This window comes from Vitis riparia, chromosome 4 (genome assembly GCF_004353265.1).
Source record: "Vitis riparia cultivar Riparia Gloire de Montpellier isolate 1030 chromosome 4, EGFV_Vit.rip_1.0, whole genome shotgun sequence".
NCBI lineage: Eukaryota > Viridiplantae > Streptophyta > Magnoliopsida > Vitales > Vitaceae > Vitis > Vitis riparia.
In genome coordinates this window covers 214,364-240,609 of record NC_048434.1, presented here as the reverse complement: position 1 = coordinate 240,609, position 26,246 = coordinate 214,364, and the positions used below count along the sequence as shown (strand labels likewise).

The window sequence follows — 26,246 nt, the reverse complement described above, 5'->3', positions numbered from 1 at the left end:
GGGCATATGAGGAGACGGGTAGTTGGATTCGTTTTTCCAAGCATAGGTCAATCAGTCAGGTCATCCCGTAGGTCCGAGAGGTCGTCTTCTTTTATAGTCCTAGTTTTGGGATGAGGTGATTTTGTGCTTTTCCAATTACCTCATTTGGTAGGTAGTGTATTAAAGATATGCAAATGTTTGGTACCTCCAACAATGTTTTTAACCTTTTTAACACTTGCAAATTTTTATTTTTCAAGTATTTTAAAAAGGCTAAACACACTTCCTAGGATCACTACCACCTTTAATTTACAAGCTTTCTTACACTTATTTACAAGCTGTAAATTTCAAACTAAGTTATCGTCCTCCTCATTGTCTGATCCCTTCTCGCTATGCTTGTAAGTAGCGGGGTAAGTGCCATTTTGAAGCAGGGGTGCAGCTTCATGGTCCTTTTTCTTTCTTCCATGGCCCTCCTGAGGACTGCACTATCGAAGAATTTCCAAAACCTCCTTCATTGTGGGCCTAGTGGATAGTGATCTAGTAGTGCACATGAGGCCTAGACTGAAGAGAGTGGTCACTTGTGCTCTTTCACATTGTTCCTTGATCTCCTCATCCATCACTTCCTCAATGGTTTTCCCTTCTCTGAACTGATCCCATGCCCATTCTACAAGGCACATGTGCTCGTCTCTGCTGTTGGGTTCTCTCCCAGTCACTAGCTCAAGTAGGACTACTCCAAAGCTATATACATCGATCTTCTCGTTCACCTTTGTTGTATAAGCATACTCTATCATCCAAGTATACAAGAATTGTATGATCAAAATTATCGACAAATTATGGAAATGAAAACATGTGGAAATGAGAGCCTTGATGGTCTTACCAGGGGCAATATATCCGTAAGAGCCTACAACTCCTGACATGGTGTCGGGCTCTCCTTGCTTGACCAACATCTTGGCCAATCCAAAATCCGCAATTTTTGCGTTGAACTCGGCATCTAGCAAGATGTTGCTGAACTTCACATCTTGATGTATGATCGGGGCAGAGCAGTTTTCATGCATGTGGCATAGGCCTTTTGCAGCTCCGATAGCAATCTGCAACCTTGTTGGCTTCTTCCCATGGACTGAACTTATCATGGACGTTGTTCTCAGCTTTTTCCCATGAAGCCATCTATCCAAACTCTGCTTCTCCATGTACTCATAAACAAGAAGGCTTGAGCTTTCATTCGATATGTAGCACAACAACTTCACTATATTGGAATGGCGTATGGTGCCCAATATCTCGACTTCTGCTATGAATTGTTTCTGAAGCTTGTGATCCAATCTCCTGTTGTTACAAATCTTTTCAACCGCTAGGAGTTCACCAGAACGGTTATTAGCAATTCGGTATACTTCCCCTGACCCACCGCGTCCGATCAAATTATTTTCTGTCGAACTGGTCAATATGTACTGTTCATTGAAATCTAGTGTTTGGAATTGAGTAACCTTCCAAGGTGTATGGTCTCGACTGTGATTCTTCCTATTATCATCTCAAACCATGAGCAGGGTGAACAAAACAACAGCTAGGAAACCAGATACAACGAAAATTAGGATCATAACGAGATATTTGATTGACAATTTGTCGGAGTCAACGGTTTTGGCATCACATCTAGGGAGTTTCAGAGTGCCAACCTTGATACACAGCTTGGGATCGTTCAAGAGACTGTGTTCATATCCTCCATATTGAAACTCAATGGGGACCATCCCAGAGAGTTGGTTGAACGATAGATCGAGGATATTAAGCGTCAAATGACCAAGTTCAGGAGGAATTTGACCTGTGTTACAGAATCAGAATCTGCCTTATTTATGTAGTTGACTTACCTTATTTATGTATTGATTATAGGCTTGATTATAGGATGTAAATATAGGAGACTTACCTTAGATAGACTAGCATAGCATGTATAAATAGAGATGTTTCTGTTATGAATAATAAGACAGCTTACATATTCTCTGCAGTTTACATGGTATCAGAGCCACGATTGGCTCAAGGGAATTTTCTGGGTTTTGGGTTTTGTTCCTAACAATCTGGAACAGTAACCTGTTATGTTTTTTTTAGTCTGGATTGCGTCATCGCCGACCCAGGGAGGAGCGCATTCTTGTTTCCGAAGCGTGGGAGCGCATAAGGCTGCCGTTTCTTCACTGACTTTCCGACGTTTCCCATCTCTCAATCTGACTTTCCGACGTTTCTCATCTCTTTCCGACCATTCTCAGGTGGCACTCCGGTGTTCGATCAACTGTTGAGAGGAACATCTCCTTGGCAGGTTCTATCCCCTTTGATTTGTTCTCTGATTCCTTGTGGAAATTCATTTTGGGTATCAGTTGTTTTTGGTTTGCTGCTAGAATTATATTTATTGTGGCGATTGAATATCAGTTAAAATGACTAACAACAAAGCTTCTATAACCGAAATAGTTCCAGCACTGTCCAAAATAATTGATCATAAATTAAATGGCACTAATTATCTGGAATGGAGCAAGACGATTAGAGTTTATTTGCGTAGTGTTGAAAAAGATGACCACCTGACCATGGAAACCCCTAATAATGAAACTAGAAAGACTTGGATAAGGGATGATGCACGTTTATTCCTACAAATAAGGAATTCTATTGATAGTGAAATTGTTGGACTACTTAATCATTGTGAGTTTGTTAAAGAATTAATGGATTATCTGGAGTTCTTATATTCTGGCAAAAGGAATCTGTCCCGAATGTATGATGTGTGCAAAGCCTTCTATCGTGCTGAAAAGGAGGCCAAATCTCTCACAACTTATTTTATGGATTTTAAGAAGACTTATGAGGAGTTGAATGTACTTTTACCTTTCAGTACTGATATTAAGGTGCAGCAAACTCAGAGAGAAAAAATGGCAGTAATGAGTTTTTTAGCTGGTCTTCCATCTGAATTTGAAACTGCTAAATCTCAAATTCTTTCCAGTTCTGAGATTGGTTCACTTCAAGAAGTGTTCAGTAGAATTTTGCGTACTGAATGTACCTCATCTATCCAGTAGACTAATAATGTTCTTGTTGCCAAAGGAGGAAACAATGATACTGGGAGAAAATCAAACAACAGAGGAGGAAGCAAGACTTCTGATAGCTATAACAATGATTCAAGCAACATTGTTTGCTACTACTGTCATGAGTCGGGCCATACCAAGAAATACTGCAAGAAATTACAAAACCGTAATCAAAGAAATCAAATTGCTAATGTTGCCACTGCCTCTAGTACTTCTTCAAGTTTTGCTGATAAGACGGTCATGGTCTCAACCGATGAGTTTGCAAAATTCTCTCAGTATCAAGAATCATTGAAGATTTCTACTCCGGTTACTGCTTTTGCTGAGACAGGTAAAACATGTCTTATCTCATCCTCAAACAAATGGGTAATTGATTCAGGTGCCACTAATCACATGACAGGTAATCCTAAGACATTCTCTAGTTTTCGATCACATTTAGTCCCTTCTCCTGTTACCATTGTTGATGGGTCAACCTCTAATGTTGTGGGTTCTGGGACTGTCAAACCAACATCCTCTATCACTTTGTCATCTGTTCTAAGTTTACCTAAGCTTGTCTTTAACTTGATATCTGTCAGTAAACTTACCAAAGATCTGAACTGTTGTATCTCATTCTTTCCTGACTATTGCCTTTTTCAGGATCTTATGATGAAGCAGATTATTGGTAAATGACATGTATCTGATGGTCTTTACATTCTTGATGCGTGGGTACCTCGGTCGGTTGCTTGTTCTAGCATCGCTTCTTCAGTTAAAGCTCATTGTCGTTTGGGACATCCCTCTTTACCAGTGTTAAAGAAGTTATGTCCTCAGTTTCATAGTTTACCTTCGTTTAATTGTGAATCATGTCATTTTGCAAAGCATCACCGTAGTTCGTTAAGCCCAAGAGTTAATAAGAGGGCTGAATCTATTTTTGAGTTAGTACACTCTGATGTTTGGGGACCTTGTCCTATTACTTCTAAAACTGGATTTCGATATTTTATTACATTTGTGGATGATTTTTCTCGAACGACTTAGATTTATTTTATGAAGAATCGGTCTGAAGTTTTCTCTCATTTTTGCGCATTTTGTGCTGAGATTAAAACACAGTTTAATATCTCTGTACAAACATTGAGAAGTGATAATGGTAAAGAATATATGTCTAACTCATTTCAGAGTTACATGACTCAACACGGGATACTTCATCAGTCCTCTTGTGTGGATACTCCTTCTCAAAATGGAGTTGCTGAGAGAAAGAATAGACATTTACTAGAAACAGCCCGGGCACTCTTGTTCTAGATGAAGGTTCCTAAACAGTTTTGGGCTGATGCGATTTCCATTGCTTGCTTTTTGATTAATCGCATGCCATCTACAGTACTCAATGATCAAATCCCATACAGTATATTGTTTCCAAAGAAGTCTCTATTTCCAGTTGAACCACGAATTTTTGGAAGCACTTGCTATGTTCGAGATGTAAGGCCATCTGTGACAAAACTAGATCCCAAAGCCCTGAAGTGTGTGTTCTTAGGGTATTCTCGTCTTCAGAAAGGTTATCGATGCTTTTCTCCTGATCTCAACAAGTATGTGGTATCGACTGATATGGTATTTTCAGAAGATACACCTTTTTATTCTTCACCCCCAAATTCAGAAAGTGAGGGGGAGGGTGAGAATTGGCTCATATATCAAGAAACCATCCCAAGTACTCCCACTGATTCTTCTGAGCAACCACACATTATTGTTGACTTACTGCCTGCTCCAGCTAAGCCACCAATTGTTCAGGAATACTGATTACTACTCAAAAAGAGCATATTTTAGATAATAATTCTCATGAGTTTCACGTCTTTTGAGTACTAATTATACCTAAAACACTCAATTAACATGTTGTTGCCCTTGCAAGAGTTACTAACAAGTTTTATGAAGTTTTGGAGTCATTTCAAGGTATGTTTTTGATAAATTTGTGACAAAAGAAATGAATCAAATTGAAGAAAACAAATAAAGTTGATGATGATCCAAATGCATAATGAAAGAAGCAATGAAATGCACTTGGACCAAGCTTTGGAGCTTAATTGAAGGTGATGGAGATGGATTAAACATGAAGAAATGAGAAAAGTTGTAAAGAGGAGCCGGAATAGCATAATAGTTGGTTTCGCATGACCATGCGAAATTTTCGCACAGTCATGCGAAATGAGACAGAAAGGAGGTGGCTGCAGCATAAAGGGAAATTTTGAGGAAGTGATTTCGCATGACCATGCGAAATTTTCGCACAGTCATGTGAAACGCTCCAGAAGAACGAAATTAAAGCTTTTGGATTCTCCACTTCGCACCATCATGCGAGATTGCTAGGGCTCGTGCGAAAATGCATTCTCTCCAGATTCCTTGATGAAGAAGCATCTAGAAGACCTCTAAAATGTTGCCAAGTGTCCTTTTTACCTTGGCCTATAAATAGAAACGAGATGGACTCATTTAAGAATTCTAACTTTTTGCTATAATTTCTAATTGTAGAACTTTTCATTCTTCTTCTCTCTATATAATTCTCCATTTTCCTTCAGTTTCTCTTATTTTCTCAGTAGCCAAACATGTCTTGTGAGATCAAATCTCCAAGCATGAGTGGCTAAATCTCGTTTTTCTCGGAGGAGGGAGGATCTAAAGGCAAGATCTATGGTGAATTAGAGAATTGAGTTTGAATTGCAAAGGTAATTTGATCCAATTGATTGATTAATTGAAATTTGGGGATTTTTCTCTTCAAATTGTCTTGGATGATTACTACAATGCAAGCTAGGTAGATTCATCAAATTCTTAATGCTAGATTTGATGAGATTGAATAGTTGCATTGTGTGAATCATTGGAAGATAATTTAAGATGAATTGAATATATGGTTTGAATTGATCTCTTGGATTAGATTATCTAATTTGAAGAGAAATTAGATCTAGACCTAAAGCTAAATCAAAAATCGGTTTAGATGAAAATTTAGGTTTTCAATCTAACTTGATGAAAATTAGATCTCAACATCTATTCACCATGGAAATTGCTTTCTAGAAAATCCTAACTCCGAGAATCTCACATCTTATTAATTGTCTTCTCTTTTACACTTCATTTTGATTTCAATTTGAATACATTGCTATCTTGAGATTTTATCATGCAATTTCAAGTAAATTTCACTTGATCACCATCATTTCTTATCATCTCGTTCAAGCCTTAATTACCAAGAATAATCCATCCTTGTGGACGATACCTAAAAACCACTATACTACAGTAGTTTGTACTAAAACCACTTTTTGATCGGGTACAAATTGCTATAGAAGAGTGAATTAGGTTATAAATTTTGTTTTGATCCAATAAACGACAAAATCCTAGCGATCAAATACTCCATGCATCAGGAGACAAAAGATACATGTCCTGCACCAACTTCTTCGTTATCTGATCCTCCTAGCGATCTTGACGTCCCCATTGGTCTTCGTAAAGGTAAACGTCAATGCAAATCAATTTATTCCATTGCTAATTTCGTTTCTTATGATCACTTGTCTCCTTCCTCGAGCGCTTTTGTTGCCTCTTTAGATTCTGTCTCTACTCCCAAAACTGTCAAGGAAGCCTTGAATCACCCTGGATGGTATAATGCAATGCTTGAGGAAATACAAGCTCTAGAAGTCAATCACACATGGAATCTAGTTGATTTACCAATAGGAAAGAACGTTGTGGGATGTAAGTGGGTCTTTGCAATAAAAGTTAATCCTGATGGCTCAGTGGCACGACTGAAAGCCAGACTTGTAGCTAAAGGCGCTCAAACTTATGGGGTGGACTGTTCTGATACTTTCTCTCCAGTAGCCAGACTTGCTTCAGTCCGCCTGATTATATCAATTGCTGCTTCTCAGCATTGGCCCCTGCACCAGCTGGATATAAAAAATGCATTCCTTCACGGAGATCTCCAGGAAGAAGTATATATGGAGCAACCACCTGGGTTTGTTGCTCAGGGGGAGTATGGGAAAGTGTGTCATCTCAGAAAATCTCTCTATGGATTGAAGCAGAGTCCTCGAGCTTGGTTTGGCAAGTTTAGTGAGGTGATTCAAGAGTTTGGGATGAACAAAAGCAAAGTTGATCATTCAGTCTTCTATAAATAGTCAGAAAATGGTATTATTCTTCTCGTTGTTTATGTTGATGACATTGTAATTACAGGAAGTGATTGTGCAGGAATTTCTTCTCTCAAATTGTTTATGCATTCCAAGTTTCACACAAAGGACTTGGGCGAGCTAAAATATTTCTTGGGAGTAGAAGTATCAAGAAGCAAAAGAGGAATCTTCTTGTCACAGAGGAAATATGTTCTTGACTTACTTGCAGAAACTAGAAAGATGGAAGCCAAGCCATGTAGCACACCGATGATCCCTAATGTACATTTGACGAAAGATGATGGTGATCCATTTGATAATCCGGAAAGATACAAAAGATTGGTTGGAAAATTGAATTACTTTACAGTGACTCGCCCAGACATTGCTTATGCAGTTAGTATTGTCAGTCAGTTTATGTCTGCACCTACAGTGAAGCATTGGGCAGCCTTGGAGCAGATTTTGTGTTATTTGAAAAGAGCTCCTGGTCTGGGCATATTGTACAGCAATCATGGACATGCTCAAATTGAGTGTTTTACAGATGCTGACTGGGCTGGATCCAAAGCTGATAGACGATCCACAACAGGATTTTGTGTCTTTGTTGGTGGGAATCTTGTATCTTGGAAGAGCAAGAAGCAGAATGTGGTATCTCGGTCTAGTGCAGAATCAGAATACAGAGCCATGGCGCAAGCCACGTGTGAAATTATGTGGTTGTATCATCTTCTAATTGAGATTGGAATAAAGACTCCCATGCCAGCAAAACTTGGGTGTGACAACCAAGCAGCTATTCATATCGCCTCAAATCCAGTATATCATGAAAGAACTAAACATATTGAAGTAGATTGTCACTTTATTCGTGAGAAGATTCAAGAAAATCTGATTTCCACAGGTTATGTGAAGATTGGAGAACAACTGGGAGATATTTTCACAAAGGCGTTAAATGGAACTCGGGTTGAATATTTTTGTAACAAGCTGGGCATGATTAACATTTATGCTCCAGCTTGAGGGGGAGTGTTACAAAATCAGAATCTACCTTATTTATGTATTGATTATAGGCTTGATTATAGGATGTAAATATAGGAGACTTACCTTAGATAGACTAGCATAGCATGTATAAATAGAGATGTTTCTGTTATGAATAATAAGACAGCTTACATATTCTCTGCAGTTTACAACCTGAGAACTGGTTTTCTGACAGGTCGAGGTAATTAAGGTTAGGTAAAGAACCTAATGCCTTGGGAATTGGGCCAGAAAGTTTGTTTCTTGAGAGATTCAAATTATTGAGCGACTTCCATGAGATGATCTCGAATGGAAGCTCACCCGAGAATTGATTCCCATCAAGCAACAGAATAGAGATGTTCTGAAGACTGGTCAATTCCACTGGAATTTTTCTTGACAACATATTGTTGCTGGCATTGAGCGCAGCTATGTTCATCCAAGAAGAGATTTCAGCAGGAATTGGACCAGAAAACTTCTTGTTACTGATATCCACTCTGGACAAATTCCTTGCCAATTTACTTGGAAGTGTCCCCGAGAATGAATTTCCAGCTAACATCACCCATATCATGTCCGGGGATGTCCAGATGCCGGAAGGAATCTCACCTGAAAAGCGATTGTTGGAAAGCTGAATGGTGAGCAAACTTCTGCAATTCCCGAGGGACTTGGGCACTTCCCCGCTGAGATTGTTGTTGGAAGCAACCACTCCAAGCAAAGCCCCTCTAGCGCATAAATGTTGAGGTAATTCCCCGCTTAGTTTATTCTCGGAAACCTCAAAGCGTTTGAGCTCCGAATGAAGGCCAAATGCTGGAGGCAAAACTCCACTCAATTGATTGCTAAAAACTTTGAAAGTTTCCAGTGTAGGAATGAGGCTTATATTTACTGGTATCTCTCCTGACAACTGATTCCAGAAAAGATTCAGACTGGTCAAATTTTGTAGCTTCCCGAAACCCGCTGGTATCGCCCCGTCAAATGGTTCTTGGAAAGATCAATTTCTTTCAAGTTGAGAGCTTCTATGGATGAAGGAATGCGGCCGGACAATCTAATATTGAATAAATACAAATTGGTCAAATTCTTCAACGTAAGCATGACTCCCGGGATCGCACCTTCCAATTTGTTGAGTAAGAGATCCAAGTGTTCCAGACTCGACAGATGGTTGAAGCTCTCCGGTATTTCGCCAATCAAATTCGCCTGCTTCATCCACAGATATTTCAGCTTCTTCAATGCGCCAAACTCTTTTGGAAGGGCTGAAGGCCGGAATTTGTCATTATAGGCCATGGCCAAATGTTCAAGATTCGCCAAATTACCAATCTCCGTTGGCCAGGTGCCGTTGAACTCATTTTGAACCAGAAACAAGTAGAACAGCTCCCGTAGCCTCCCAATTGCTGCGGGAATATCTCCAGAGAAGTTGTTTGCGGTGAGGTCTAGGTACCGGAGACGTGAAAGTCGATCAATATCAGCTGGAATTGGACCCACGAAGGAGTTTTGCAACAAGAGCAGATACTCAAGCTTGGAACAATTGAGAATATCCGGGAACTCGCCGGGAATGTAATTGTTGGAAAGGTCAAGAACGATGAGGTTCTTGAGGTCACAAATTGTGGCTGGAATTTTCTCTCTGATGGTCTTATTGTGGAGTGAAATTGCAGTGACGGTATTGTCGGTGCATGTAATTTCCGGCCAATCACAGGGCGAGGATGAGGAATTCCACGATTGGAGTGACGGTGGATTGCCCAGTTGTTGTTTAACGTCTAGTAGGATTGATCGTTCATCGTCCAAATTTTGGGAAATTACCTGAAATATGGAGAGGACGAGGAGGAAGAACAGGGTGGGGATGGAGCTGTGGCAAATAAAAAGGGTAGTTTCGGCATTTTGTGACGTTGAGTTCGTTACCGGCATCTCTGTGAGGAGGTAGGAAGATGGCCGGGAAAGAGTTGGGAGGAAGAATGCCGGGAATGTGGTGGAAACCAACGGTTCAATTTCAAAATCTGGGGCGCTGACAGAATTTATTGTACTGAATTTTACAAACTGACCTGCTTGTTGGAATTAATTACGAAGGAGCCACGAGTCCACGACCAATGAACTCAGTGTTTTGTGCTACTCACACGGATTTGTAATAAACCTTGCACGCCACTGAAGCAAGCCGGCCAATTTATAAATATATTGGACTATGATATATATTTGATATAATTTAATAATGAATGCATACTTATAGAATTTATATTTTTTTATGAATACATTTAATATTATTATCAAATATGATAAATTATATCATTTATATATCAATTTATTCAATAAAATAACTTAAAAAATGTTTATTATACTTTTAATTATATTTATATGAGATTTTTTTTATATATTTTTTCACGAGTTTTGAAAAATTTTAAACTTTAATTTTTTTTTTTTCAAAATATCCGTCTATATATTTGTAAAATCGAAGTATAGATATATTTGTGATTATTGATATTTTCATCCTTACATGAGACTATATATGATTGGTGATCTTTTCATCTCAAGGCATTAAAGTTACTTTGAGTTGTGAAGAAAAATAAAGAAGTGTTTTGAGACTTTTTTTTGCCAAAAAATAACCTTAATATTTTTATTATATGCATACATATTTCATTATTATTATTATTATTATTATTATTATTATTATTATTATTATCTATAACTAATTTAGATAATGTTTCTTTTTTCCACACAATCTATGTTTTATAAAGATTATCAAAATTATCATAATGTAATTAAATCTTCATAAAAAACTTGGATTAGATAAATATCCTCTTTTAAAAAATGATTGAATCAAAACATTTTAAAATATTATATTTAAAATTGAGTACTATGTATATGTAATAAAAACTTGACTCGTTTGTATTTTAGAAAAGTAAAACTTTATTCATTATTCATTTTAAATAAAATACAAGGTTTTGAGGGCTTGTTTTTCAAAATTGAACTACCTTTTTAGAATAAATTTAAATTATTTTCAGTGTTTTAATGAAGAATATAGAAACTATATCCAATTGCTCTTATGCATTTATGGTTATTCCTATTATAAAATGGTAACAAAACAATCTCTACATGTTATTTGAATGTTTGTAATTTTATATTTTCACCTTCGAAAAATAAATAAGAATGTAAAATTAAAATCATACTCCCGAGATTTTAATATGATTCCACTAGTTATTTTTATATCCACTCATGAAAAAATAATTAATAATTTTGAAATATTTTATATTCCCTTGCTTTTATTTTATATCTTTTTATTCTTATATAGTTATATTAAAAATAACTATATAACGTGGGCAGGTACCCCACAAATGGAGAGAAGGATACTGATGGTCAAGTCTCACAAAGGATCCAGCAGTGGTTCCACATCCTGCACATCTAAGGGAATGGACAGCATTGACCAAGATTGAAACTGAAGTTTAAACAAGCATGCATCTCATACCACACTTTCATTTCATCTCAAGAATTCTACGAGTAATCATGAGGATTCTAGTGGAAAACTGATAACGTGGATTTGATCTTATAAAAAGAAAAATTAGGAGAGTGTATAATTGAATTTAGTTCTAAACAAGTTAGTTTTCTAAGGCTTGAGGAAAAATAATTTATTTGAACAAATAAAAATATACAAAATAGATCCCCTCTCAAAATAATTTTCAAATTGGAGTGTTTTATTGACACTTGTATCTATATCACATGATCATAGTTGTGAACTATAATTTTGATTTTATTGTAAAACGGTTAAAATAATAGTTACCAACTAAGGTTTTAAATTTAAGCTTATAATCGTATTGATGACTATGATTTTAAAAATAAATTTAAAACTATAATATCTAACTATCATTTTATGTTTTAAAAAATCAAAATCGTAGTTACTAATTAAAGTTTTATGACATAAAACAACATTAAAAAAAAAAAAAAAATCTCCGAACATATGGATGCCCATGTAGCTGAAATGTACTAGCTTGAAAATTATTTTACTTGAAAATCTATTTTGTGCATTTTTTTAAAAATATATTATATCCGCTCAAAATTCTAGTCTTGTTCCCAAAACAAATATTATTTTTGGTATTTACCGAAGAAGGTGCCGAGTTGAAATGATGCTTGACGCCCATCTAGTATTCCAAATAAGGAGCTTTAGGCAACTAATATTTAGTTTTGCATAAAGCCTAAGATTTATTTTATTTATTTTTTGTTTTTAAAATAAGGCAATAGCACTTTGATTCTAATTATTTTCTGTTTTAATTATTTCAATGATACGGTTGCCATATCTTTTTTGCAGGCTTGAAGATAAAATAATTATCCTATTTCTTTGTGAAATCACTCTGGAGTTCTTTTAAGTTTATCTAATTAAGTTGTAGAGGAAATAAGCAAGAGATTCTATGAGGAGTTGCATTTTTGCATTCATTGATAATTGATTCATCCTAACAAATACATATATACAAGATGCTAAAAAATTGATTTAGAGAAGTAATCACAAGTCAACACAAAATCTAGAAAAGTATTTGATATATTATTAGAAAGTGTGATATACAATCATAAGGATCCAAATCTTAAGTTTAAGTTCTTAAAAAATTTAGTTATCCAATATGGTATTAGAATTTTATTTAGTAGGAGGATAATGAGTTTCGATCTTACCATATGTTTATTTGCTCAATTTATTATTTTAAGCTCTATTAATAATTTATTTACCTTTTGCCTATTTGTCTCTATACTTGTAAATAAGAGAATCCTCACTATTATCAACATTTTCTTGATAAAGTTTGATTATTGGGAACATAGTACTCATTTTTTTGAAGTAGCATTGTGCCATGATCTCCTCATCCAGTGCTTTCACATATGACTTTCCTTCTCCAAGGTGTTGCCATGCCCATTAAACAAGGTTTATATGCTGCCCCTTCCCCCTATTGGGTTCTCTTTTAGGGCCCAACTCTAGAAGTGCAATTTCAAGATTGTAGACATTGATCTTTGCATTGACCTTTCTTGTATACTCATGCTCTATCATCCAAATATTAAAAAAAAAGAAAAGAAAAAGAAATTGTATAGATTTTCAAAATCTTAATATTAGTAAAACATTGAAAAACATTTTGGGATTCTCACTTAGGGCATTGTATTCGAATGATCTTATAATAAAAAATATGATTAGTCTTATGATTATGTTTGATTCTTGAGAAGTACTAAAAAAATAAAAAAAAATGTTAAGGAAAATTATTTTATTGTATTTGATAGTGATTTAAAAATCGGACCAGACCAATTGGTCTAATCGGTAACAAAACCAGTCTGGTCCACCCAAAAAACCGTTTGGGCATCAAACTAGTGGTTGAACTAGTGGACCGCCCCAACCGGGTGATTCTTAGCGAACCGAACAATTTATTTATTTATTTTAAAGCCAAAAAAAAAAGTTTTGATACCATAAGAGAACCAGATCACTCCATGAGGAGCCCATCCAGCCTATTTGTCATCAAGCCCAAAAGCTTTTAGTCTTGCAAGTTAATGATTCTAGCTTGCCTTTTATACCACAATTCCTACATATTTTTGATCCATTTCCGATGTGGGATTAGTTAGTGAGAAGAAAGAAAAAAATTATTATTTATGATGTCATTGATTCGATCGCGGTTTGACCACCAGTTCGACTAGTGAAGCGTGAATCGTGAACCGATAACTTTTCCGATTCAAGCATCGATCTGATTTTGAAAACATTGGTATTGATTATACTATATATGAAAATTATAAAAGAAAATAAAATATAATTAAAATTAGTTAGAAATTTATGTATTTTCAAATTATTTAATTTTATAATTGAAAAATTAAAATAAGTTAAATGAGTTTGAAAAAATACATAAAAATAATTTATTGATTTAAAATTTATTTATTTATTTATTTATTTTATTTCATTTAAAATTTATTAAAAATATATATATAAAAATAATTCACCGACATCTGAGAGTTCATCTCTACAGGAGAATGAGAGTTCATTGTTGTAGGAGAATTCATCACCACCACTGGAGATCGCCATTGAAGTTTGTTGTGCAATTCATGGAGATTGTCTCTGTCGGCGTAGTTTACCACCATTAAAGCTTGTTGTCACTGCCACTAGAGATCGACGTTGCTGCAAATCACCACCGCCGTTAGAGCTCTCCATTTCTGAATCCTGAACGTTCTCATTAGATTCATCTTCGGAGATGAATCGCAGTCATTTCTTCAAATTGGCATTTCATCATTTTTTATCAATAGATTCTCTCCATCAGATTAACGCATCATCAAACGAGTTTCTATTGATGAACTTTGTGATCCTTAGATAACACGTCATCTATCTCATCACGCATCAAATTTAGTTCATCAGAATCATTTGATTTCCACATCTCCAGACTATCATCAATAAGCATACTACCACCAAGCATGGATTTGTCTACAGGGGCCTAAAGATACATTCATAAATTGTTGAATCTCAGAGGAGAGTTCAGGTCAGGTTCTCAGTCCTTTATATTGTGTATTTAATTTTCTTCATCTCCATTTTTTCCATTTTTTTTCTTTCATTTATCAATTAGATTCTAAAATTTTCCATGTTTTGGGTCTAGATAATCGTAGGACACACACTTGTTATTGTTAATCTCTTGGTTTCTGTGATTTGGTTATAGTTGATTCATGCCTCATTTCTTTTGGTTATGTTTGAGCATGATTTATCTCTGTTGTAGCTTTCCTATAGAATGTCTGAATAATACTTGTGTTCTTATTTAAAATCTTTTCAGTTTCACTCACCTACATCTAAGCTGGTTGATTGAAACATAAAATGTGGCTTTTATTAGTTCGTTTTGTTTCAACCATTTGTGCTCTGTTTTTTTTTTTTTTTTTTTTTTCCGTCGCTTTCCTCTTTTTTTGATTCATGCCCTTTGGCCTACCAAGTGTTGGATCTAGTCCAAATTTGGCTGCCATAAAGAAATGAAAATGCCAAACTAGTCGATCGAAGCACGGTCATTGAGTTCATAGTGAAAGTGGGTCTCGCTCTCAAAACTAATTGTATGCTTGACATGGAAAAAACTAGTAAGGTAATGGAGTTGATGATCACTTCAAAGGGTTGTGTATGCATGGAAACTTGAGTCAGAGCATGCAACTTTTGGATAAATTTGTGAAGGAGAGATGGGTTCCAAACGTCTTCACATTAAATAAATAATGTGAAACTAGAACATCATTAAATAAATAATGAATTCCAAATTTATTACATCATGTTATACTTTTAAGGGCTCTATCCTAACAGGTGGAGGACAAAAGTTGTGGAAACCCTAACCCCTAGGGGGTATTTATAGGGTTCCTAAGTGCGCTTAAGTGACTTGAGCCCACATGGACTTGGGTCACTTAATCTAATTCAAAATGGGTCCTAATTGATTAATTAACTCAATAAGGCCTATTAATTAATCAATTAGTCCAATCCAGAGACCTTGTTCACTTACCCTTGTGCAACCTTGTGTAATTACCAAAATGCCCTTATATACAAAAATGAACCTAAAGCCAATCCGACCCTCATAATCCATGTCAATAGGTTATATGAGCTTAGAGTGTGGACTATTGGGACCCATAGGAGTACTGACTTCCTCAAAATCCAATTCTAAAGTTGATTCAACATTCCACCATAGAGAATCAATTGAACTCCAATATCCTATGTAAATAACAACGAGATATTATGTGCTTGGGTCCATGATCTGCAATCCATTATGTTTAGTCTCCCCATGAATTGGTGTCTATAGTCTAATAAGGTGAAAGTTATCAATCCTTAAAGATTACCTCTACTATATTTGAGTTACAAATCGTCTAATTATATATTTAATTGACATGTTTTAGCTGTCAAAGAGTCTATGTCAAGTTCCATTTAAGGAACTACTATGGTCATAGTTTGTATGAATACACTTTCTTAGGATCACCCAAGGGGACACACTGTTTAAATCCCATGAGATATCATGGTACCTCTATTGAGAATACCTATTGCTACCAACTTCCATCAACAATGACCCAATCCATAGGGAATATATGATTAGCTTATGATCTCACTCGTAGGTCAAAGTCATTGCTAACTTTAGTATAAACTGAATATTCTCTTAAGGTTGAGAGACGACACAATGAAGTTGGTTGGTAAGGTCATGACTACTTGATAGCCTTAAGCCATGACTCACCGTAGGTCTTGTCTAATGTGTAACCATACATAATAATGCACTCACCATGGGAAACTCATCCTGATAATTAAGACTAGTCATCCTTCCGATTAGAAGGTGGTATGGTGCACTACAACCTCTAGTGGGTTGCCTAGACCCATGAATCAGTTGTGAACAAGTCATTTATTTGCAAGAAACCCATGACTTAGATCTTCTATGTAACTCCTAATGCACTTAAGTCATGTACAATGCAAAAAATGCAGATAAGAATGCTCATTAAGTATAATACATGGAATAAGGATTGATAAAAGTGAAACTAGAACATCATTAAATAAATAATGAATTCCAAATTTTTTACATCATGTCATGCTTTTAAGGGCTTTATCCTAACATTCTCCCATTAGCCCTCAAAGCATCATGCCTTTAAAGCATGCCAAATACTCATCTGAAACCTATGCTATCCATGTGACTAACAAAGACTCTCCCTATCAATGTCTTGGAGAAGGGATTCACTAGGTTCTCCACATAAGGTATTATGTCAATCATCATGTCACCCTCTAAACTATCTCAATACTTTGGAGCACAAACATTAAGGGAAAAAACTAGGATCTCTCCATTTCCTAAGCTCAGATCAGGTTAGGAACATGCATAACTATTCTAAGCATTTTCTAAATTAATCCTATGTACAACGGAAAAATAACATTTTTAAACTTTAAAGGGATTCAGAAAGTGCTAATGAAAACCATACCTTAAATTCGGATGTTCTCGAATCAAATCCACATGGTGAAAATGAAGAACGAAATCGCAAAAGTCTCGTAAATTCAAAGTCTTCCTCCCAATGACTTGAACCTTGATCTTGACACACTTCTAGTGGAGATAGAAGGGAGGGTGGACGCTATGACTCTTTCTCTTTCTCTTTAGAGATAGAAGATGGCTCTTTAGAAAAACTATATAAACTCTAACCCTTAAGGGGGTATTTATAGGGTTTTCTATTTTGTTTAAGTGACTTGAGCCCACTAAGGGCTTAGGTCACTTAATATAGCCCAAAAAAAGTCTTAATTGATTAATTAACCAGACGGGGCCTACTAATTAATCAATTAACCCAATCTAAAAACCTTGTTTACTTACCTTTGTGTAACCTTGCGTAATTATCAAAATGCCCTTATGTACAAAAGTGAACCTATAGCTAATCTGACTCTTATAACCCATGCCAACAAAGTATATAAGCTTAGAGTAAGGACCATTGGGACCCATAGGAATACCGACTCTCTCAAAATCCAATTCTAAAGTTGATTCAACATCCCACTACAGAGAATCAATTGAACTCCAGTATCCTATGTAAATAACAACGAGATACCAAATGCTCGAGCTTGTGACTTGCTATTTATTGTGTTTAGTCTCCCCATGAATTGATGTTTGTAGTCTAACAAAGTGAAAGTTATTAGTCTTTCAAGGCTACTTCTATCATCCTTGAGTTATAAATCCTCCTATTGTGTATTCAATTGACATGTCTTAGCTCTTAAAAAGCCTATGTTGAGTTTTACTTAAGGAATTACTATGACTATAGTTTCCATGAACACACTTCTTTAGAATCACCTAAGGAGGCACACTGTCTTAATCCCAAGAGATATTATGGTGCTTTTATTGAAAATACCTGTTGCTACCATCTTCCATCAACAATGACCCAATCCATAGGGTATATATGATCAACTTACCATCTCATTGTTATTTTATTGAAAATAACAATGAGATACCAAATATTCAGGTTTGTGACTTGCTATTTGTTGTGTTTAGTCTTCCCATGAACTGATATTCGTAGTCTAACAAAGTGAAAGTTATTAGTCTTTCAAGACTACCTCTACCATCCTTGAGTTATAAATCCTCCTATTGTGTATTCAATTGACATGTCTTAGCTCTCAAAGAGCCTATGTCGAGTTTTACTTAAGGAACTACTATGACCATAGTTTCCATGAACACACCTCTTTAAGATCACCAAAAGGGGCACATTGTCTTAATCCCAAGAAACATCATGGTGTTTTTATTGAAATACCTATCACTACCATCTTCCATCAACAGTGACTCAATCCATAGGGAATATATGATCAACTTACGATCTCACCTGTATGTCAAAGTCATTGCTAACTTTAGTACAAGCTCGATATTCTCTCAAAGTTGAGAGACAACACAATGAAGCAGTTTGATGAGGTCATGATTGCTTGATAACCTTAAGTCATGATTCACCATAGGTGATGTCCAATATGTAACCATACACACTAATGCACTTATCATGGGAAACTCATCCTAATAGCTAAGACTAGCCATTCTTCCAATTAGGAAGTGGTTTATTACAACCTCTAATGGGCTTCCTAGACCCATGAACTGGTTGTGAACAAGTCATATATTTGCGAGGAACCCATGACCTAGATCTTCTGTGCAACTTTTAATGCACCTAAGTTACATGCAATGCAAAAGATGCAGACAAGAATGGTCATAAAGTATAATACATGGAATAAGGATAGATAAAAGTGAAATCGGAACATCATTAACTAAATAATGACTTCCAAATTTATTACATCATATCATGTTTTTAAGGGCTTTATCCTCACAACTTGTAAGTGGTGGGATAAGTGTCATTTCGAAGTGGAGGTGCAACTTCATGGTCTTTTTTCTTTCTTCCATGGTCCTCCTGAGGACTGCACTGTCGAAGAATTTTCAAAACCTCCTTCATTGTTGGCCTAGTGGATGGTAATGTGGTAGTGCACATGAGGCCTAGATTGAAGAGAGTGGTCACTTGTGCTCTGTCACATTGTTCCTTGATCTCCTCATCCACCACTTCCTCAATGGTTTTCCCTTCTCTAAACTGATCCCATGCCCATTCTACAAGGCACATGTGCTCGCTGTTGGGTTCTCTCCCCGTCACCAACTCAAGCAGAACTACTCCAAAGCTATATACATCGATCTTCTCGTTCAGCTTTGTTGTATAAGCATACTCTATCATCCAAGTATACGAGAATGGTATGATACAAATTATTGATAAATTATGGAAATGAAAACATGTGGAAAGGAGGGCCTTGATGGTCTTACCAGGGGCAATATACCCGTGAGAGCCTGCAATTCCTAACATGGTGTTGGGTTCTCCTTGCTTGACCAACGTCTTAGCCAATCCAAAATCTGCAATTTTCGCGTTGAACTCGGCATCTAGCAAGATGTTGCTGGACTTCACATCTCGATGTATGATTGGGACAGAACAGTATTCATGCATGTGGCATAGGCCTTTTGCAGCTCCAATGGCAATCTGCAACCTTGTTGGCCAATCCAAGACGAAGTTATGAACTGAACTTGTCATGGACGATGTTCTCTGCTTCTTCCCATGAAGCCATCTATCCAAACTCTGCTTCTCCATGTACTCGTAAACAAGAAGACTTGAGGTTTCATTTGATATGCAGCACAACAACTTCACTATATTGGCATGGCGTATGGTGCTCAATATCTCGACTTCTGTTTCGAATTGTTTCTGAAGCTTTTGATCCAATCTCCTGTTATTACAAAACATTTTAACCGCTAAGAGTTTACCAGAACGGTTATTAGCAATTCGATATACTTTCCCTGACCCACCACATCCGATCAGATTATTTTCTGTCAAACTGGACAATATGTTGTATTCATCGAGATCTAGTTTATGGTATGGAGTAAATTTCCAAGCTATATGCTCCTGACTGTGATTCTTCCTATGATAGACATGAACCATGGACAGGGTGACGAAAACAACAGCTAGGAAACCAGATAGAGCGAAAATTAGGATCATAACGAGATATTTGGTTGACAATTTGTCGGAGTTGACGGGTTTGGCATCACATCTAGGGAGGTTCAGAGTGGGAACATTGACACACAACTTGGGATTGTTCAAGAAACTGTCTTCATATGCTTCATGTTGAAACTCAATGGGGACCATCCCAGAGAGTTGGTTGGACGAAAGATGGAGGATAATAAGGTTCAAATGGCCAAGTTCAGGAGGAATTTGACCTGAGAACTGGTTTTCTGACAGGTCGAGGTAACTAAGGCTAGTTAAAGAACCTAATGCCTTGGGAATTAGGCCAAAAAGTTTGTTTCTTGAGAGATTTAACTTATTGAGCGACTTCCATGAGATGATCTGGGATGGAAGTTCACCCGAGAATTGATTCCCATCAAGCAACAGAACAGTGATGTTCCAAAGACTGGTCAATTCCACTGGAATTTTTCCAGACAACATATTGTTGCTGGCATTGAGCACAGAGATGTTCATCCAGGAAGAGATTTCAGCAGGAATTGGACCATAAAACTTGTTGTTAGCGATCTCCACTCTAGACAAATTCCTTGCCAATTTACTTGGAAGTGTCCCTGAGAATGAATTTCCATCTAACATCACCGATACCATGTCCGGGGATGTCCAGATGCCGGAAGGAATCCCGCCTGAAAAACGATTGTTGGAAAGTTGAATGGTGAGCAAACTTGTGCAATTCCCGAGGGACGTGGGCACTTCCCCGCTAAGATTGTTGTTGGAAGCGACCACTCCAAGCAAAGCCCCCCTAGCGCATAAATGTTGAGGTAATTCCCCGCTTAGTTTATTCTCGGAAACCTCAAAGAGTTCGAGCTCCGAATGAAGGCCAAATGCTGGAGGTAAAACTCCACTCAATTGATTGCTAAAAACTTTGAAGGTTTCCAGTGTAGGAATGAGGCTTATATTTGCTGGTATCTCTCCTGACAACTGATTCCAGAAAAGATTCAAACCCGTCAAATTTTGTAGCTTCCCGAAACCCGCTGGTATGGACCCCGTCAAATGGTTGTCGGAAAGATCAATTTCTTTCAAGTTGAGAGCTTCTATGGATGAAGGAATGTGGCCGGACAATCTATTAATGAATAAATGCAAATAGTTCAAATTCTTCAACGTAAGCATGCCTCCCGGGATCGTACCTTCCAATTTGTTGACTGAGAGGTCCAAGAGTTCCAGACTCGATAGATTGTTGAAGCTCTCCGGTATTTCGCCAATCAAATTCGCCTCCGTCATCCACAGATATTTCAGCTTCTTCAATGCGCCAAACTCTTTTGGAAGGGCTGAAGGCCGGAATTTGTCATTATAGGCCATGGCCAATTGTTCAAGATTCTCCAAATTACCAATCTCCGTTGGCCAAGTGCCGTTGAACTCATTTTGAACCAGAAACAAGTAGAACAGCTCCCGTAGCCGCCCAATTGCTGCGGGAATATCTCCAGAGAAGTTGTTTGCGGTGAGGTCTAGGTACCGGAGACGTGAAAGTCGATCAATGTCAGCTGGAATTGGACCCACGAAGAAGTTTTGCTTCAAGAGGAGATGCTCCAGCATAGAACAATTGAGAATATCCGGGAACTTGCCTGGAATGTAATTGTTGGAGACGTCGAGTACGATAAGGTTCTTGAGGTCACAAATTCTGGCCGGAATTTTCTTTGTGATGGTCTTGTAGCTGAGTGAAATTTCAGTGACGATATTGTCGATGCATGTAATTTCCGGCCAATCACAGGGTGAGGATGAGGAATTCCAAGATTGGAGTGACGGGGGATTGCCCAGTTGTTGTTTAACGTCTAGTAGGATTGATCGTTCATCGTGCAGATTTTGGGAAATTATTTGAAAGGGTAAGGAGAGGACGAGGAGGAGAAACAGAGCGGGGAATAGAATTTTGGCAAATAAAAAGGTTACTTTCGGCATTTTGTGGGTTGAGTTCGTTACCAGCATCCCTATGAGGGTGGAAGATATAAATGGTAAGGATTTAGAAATATTGACTAGCGTTTTGAATTTTCCTTATTCTAAAATAAAAAGTTTAAATTTTCTTTTAATTTTTTTTCCTTATTCTAATAGCGTTTTGAACATGACTTCTAGTAATAAGTTATATGAAATGTTGCAAATTTATCTACTAAGGATTTTTATTTTTTATTTTTCTAGTGATTTTAATTAATTGAAAATTTATCAAAATAAGAAAATGAAAAAGAGAGAAAGAGGATAGATATGGATTTTTTATTTTAAATATGCAACTAAAATAAGGTGTTCAAGGTATTTGTGCATGTGTATAAGGTATTTACATTAAGTGTGCAAGATAAATGTATTAACTATACAAAAGTGTATAAGACTACTTTTCTTGAAAGAATTCAACTGATTTTCAAAAACTTAGTTTTTAACATCATACATATTCATTCGATTACCTACCCTACTAATGATGAATAGGAACATAATTTGGGTTCAATTTTTCCTCTTTTCCCTGAGTCATGACAATGGAAACATACTTAACCCACTTATATGCACACATTGCATTTTAGGTCTATGGAATTTGTGTAAGTGTATAAGGTATTTACATCAAGTGTACAAGGTAAATATATTAAATATACAAGGGTGTACAAGACTACTTTCTTTGAAGGAATTCAGTTGATTTTCAAAAACTCGCTCGCTCATTTCCCTTTGTTAAGGATCAAAGACATTCCACAAACATATTGCTTGATGACACACTTATTGCATGCAATTTTTATTTTTATTTTTTGTGACTTCATACATGTCAATTTTTCTCTTTTTCCCTAAGCCATGACAATGAGAATATGATTAACTTACCCATATTCACATATTGCATTCTAGGTCTATGGAATTTGTGCAAGTGTACAAGGTATTTACACTAATCGTACAAGATAAATATGCTAACTATACAAGGATATACAAGACTACCTTTCTTGAAGGATTTCAAATAATTTTCAAAACTCACTCAACTCTTATTTCTAAATTTCATCATCCAAAATTTGTAACTTCATATTTTGTTTTTTGTAACCCATATAATTTAAATATTCCGAAAACTCTTCATCTCTCCTGAATATTTTTCCTATTGAACTACACATATACTATTTTTCCAACATATTTTTTCAAATTTTCCTCATATATTTAGAATTAGTCTATATTTATGAATTTTAATATTATTGAAAAAAAAATCATAGTCTTAGACTTAGAGTGTAGAATGTAGTACTCAAAATTTGATATACATTATGATTTTAAAATTAACTTATGCTCTCTTTACGTCTTTTTATTAATTCATCATGAATACTTTAGGGATATTCGAGTGGCTACAGCAATGTTGTCGACAATGACGATCATTGAGATCCAGAGTAGATGATGGTGGCTAAGGTTTTGGATCATTTATGGCTTTGGCGTTTTCAATTCTTCAAAAAATGAAAACTAATAGGAGAAATATTTTAATTGCCAACTTGGAATCCATTTTGCGAATTGTATTTCTAGCATGGATTTTTTTTTTTTTTTTTTTTTTTGCCAGCTTAGCGAAGGGCATTTTCGGGTTTATGGAATGTCAATATCCTTTATCTCAATTTGTAAGACTTTGTTGGGTTTTGGGCCTAATTATGCTGGTTAAGAGGACTTAGGGCCAATTTTTAGACCCATTTAGATCTAAAACACAATTCTCTCTTTGCAAAATGGATTCCAAGTTTGGCAATTAAAATATTTCTCTTATTAGTTTTTTTTTTTTTGAAGAATTGAAGACGTCGAAGCCCTAAAACGATCTTAAACCCTAGCACACCATCATCTACTTTGGATCTCGGTGGTCGTTGTTGTCATCAACATTGTTGTAGCCACACAAATATCCCTAAAGGAGCTCGAAGTCCTCCTGTTGTCATTGTAGTAATCAGCATCCCCGTGTTCCTCACCATCGCCATTTTCCATTTCGTCGATATTGAGACCTTCACTAGTGCAAGTTTTTCGGTTGTTGAGAATTTAGTTTTCCATGTGCTTCTTATTCAGGTACTTATACATCATCTTGATTAATTTTGTATTTGGTTTTTTTTTTTTTTTTGCCTTTTTCACTAGTTTTTTCTCAAGAGAATTGGCTTGTTTGGATGAGAATGTGAACTATTTTTAGGCTCTCCTTTTTGGGTAGGTTAGGGATTCTACTTTTAGTATTGGAACAAAGTGGATATGTGTGATAGACTTAGCAAGTTTGTCCATGGATTTACAAGTGAAGAAGAGTTTTCCAAAACTTGGGCATTCTAATTCCTAGCATTGTGGAAAAGAATTTTCCAAAATGTCTTTAATAATGCGAGCATGTAGCTAGGTGGTTGCCATGTAATTTTATTTGTTCATTCAATTATTTATTTATTTTTTCTTTTAGCATGTGATCAAATTCACAATAAGGGTGCAACTACACAATGTAATCTTGTGTCAAGCATGATGAATTAATAAAAAGACGTAGAGAGCATAAGTTAATTTTAGAATCACAATATATATCAAATTTTGAGTATTGCATTCTACACTCTGTCTAAGACTATGATTTTTTTTTTCTTTTTTTCAATAATATTAAAATTCATAAATATAGACTTAATTCTAAATATATAAGGAAAATTTGAAAAAACATGTTGGAAAAAGAGTATATGTGCAGTTCAATAGGAAAACATTGAGAATAGATGAAGAGTTTTTGGAAAATTTAAATTATATGGGTTACAAAAAACAAAATATGAAGTTACAAATTTTAGATGATGAAATTTAGAAATAAGAGTTGAGTTAGTTTTTGAAAATTATTTGAAATTCTTCAAGAAAGGTAGTTTTATACTTCTTTGTATAGTTAGTACAATTAACTTGTACAATTAGTGTAAATACCTTGTACACTTGCACAAATTCTATAGACCTAGAATGAAATATGTGAATATGGGTGAGTTAAGCATATTCTCATTGCCATGGCTTAGGGAAAAAGAGAAAAAACAAACCTAATTTATGTTTCTATTCATCATTAGTGGGGTAAGTAATCGAATGAATATTAACGAAGTAAAAAAAATGAATATGTGTCATCGAGTAATGTGTTTGTGGAATGTCTTTGATCATTGGTAAAGAGAAATGAGCAAGCGAGTTTTTGAAAATCAGTTAAATTTCTTCAAGGAAGGTAGCCTTGTACACTCTTGTACAATTAGTACATTTACCTTGTACACTTTGTGTAAATACCTTATACACATGCACAAATTCCATAGACCCGGAATGCAATATGTGAATATGGATGAGTTAACCATATTCCCATTGTCATGGCTTAGGGGAAAAGGGAAAAATTGAACCCAATTTAAGTTCTTATTCATCATTAGTGAGGTAGGTAATCAAATGAACATGTATGAAGTCAAAAAAAATGCATAGAATAAGTGTGTCATCAAGTGATGTGTTTGTGGAATGTCTTTGATCCTTAGCAAAGGAAAATGAGCGAGCGAGTTCTTGAAAATCAATTGAATTCCTTCAAGGAAGGTAGGCTTGTACACTCTTGTACACTTAATACATTTACATTATACACTTAGTGTAAATACCTTGTACACTTGCACAAATTCTATAAACCTAGAATGCAATGTGTGCATATGGGTGGTTAACCATGTTTCCATTGTCATGGCTCAAGGAAAAATGGGAAAAATTAAACTCAATTTATGTTTTTATTCATCATTAGTGGGGTAGGTAATCAAATGAACATGTGCGATGTGAAAAAAATGCATAGGATGAGTGTGTTATCAAGAGATGTGTCTATGGAATGTCCTTCATCCTTGTGAAAAGAGAAATGAGCGAGCAAGTTTTTGAAAATCAACTGAATTCCTTAAAGGAAAGTAGTCTTGTACACCCTTGTATAGTTAGTACATTTACCTTGTACACTTTGTGTAAATACTTTATACACCTACACAAATTCCATAGACCTAAAATGCAATGTGTGCATATGAGTGGGTTAACCATGTTTCCATTGTCATGACTTAGGGGAAATGAGAAAAATTAAACCTAATTTATGTTCCTATTCATCATTAGTGGGGTAGGTAATTGAATGAACATGTACAATGTCAAAAAAAATACATGAGATAAGTATGTCATCAAATAATGTGTTTGTAGAATGTCCCCCATCCTTGGCAAAAGGAAATGAGTAAACGATTTTTTGAAAATCGGTTGAATTCTTTCAAGGAATGTAGCCTTGTACATTTTTATACATTTAGTAGATTTATCTTGTACACTTAATGTAAAT

The 26,246-nt window shown here is 35.9% G+C and overlaps 1 protein-coding gene and 1 pseudogene across 1 annotated transcript; both read right to left on the bottom strand.

The window, feature by feature from the left end:
* Window positions 1-253: 253 nt before the first annotated feature.
* LOC117912153 lies at window positions 254-10,026 on the bottom strand (annotated as a pseudogene).
* Window positions 10,027-18,720: 8,694 nt separating this feature from the next.
* Window positions 18,721-21,937, bottom strand: LOC117912646 (receptor-like protein kinase HSL1). The gene is made up of 2 exons (XM_034827335.1): window positions 19,306-21,937; window positions 18,721-19,212 (listed from the first exon to the last, which is right to left on the bottom strand). The coding sequence occupies exons 1-2, from the start codon at window positions 21,935-21,937 to the stop codon at window positions 18,824-18,826; spliced, it is 3,021 nt and encodes a 1,006-aa protein (XP_034683226.1). The 3' UTR covers window positions 18,721-18,823.
* Between the last annotated feature and the right edge of the window lie 4,309 nt (window positions 21,938-26,246).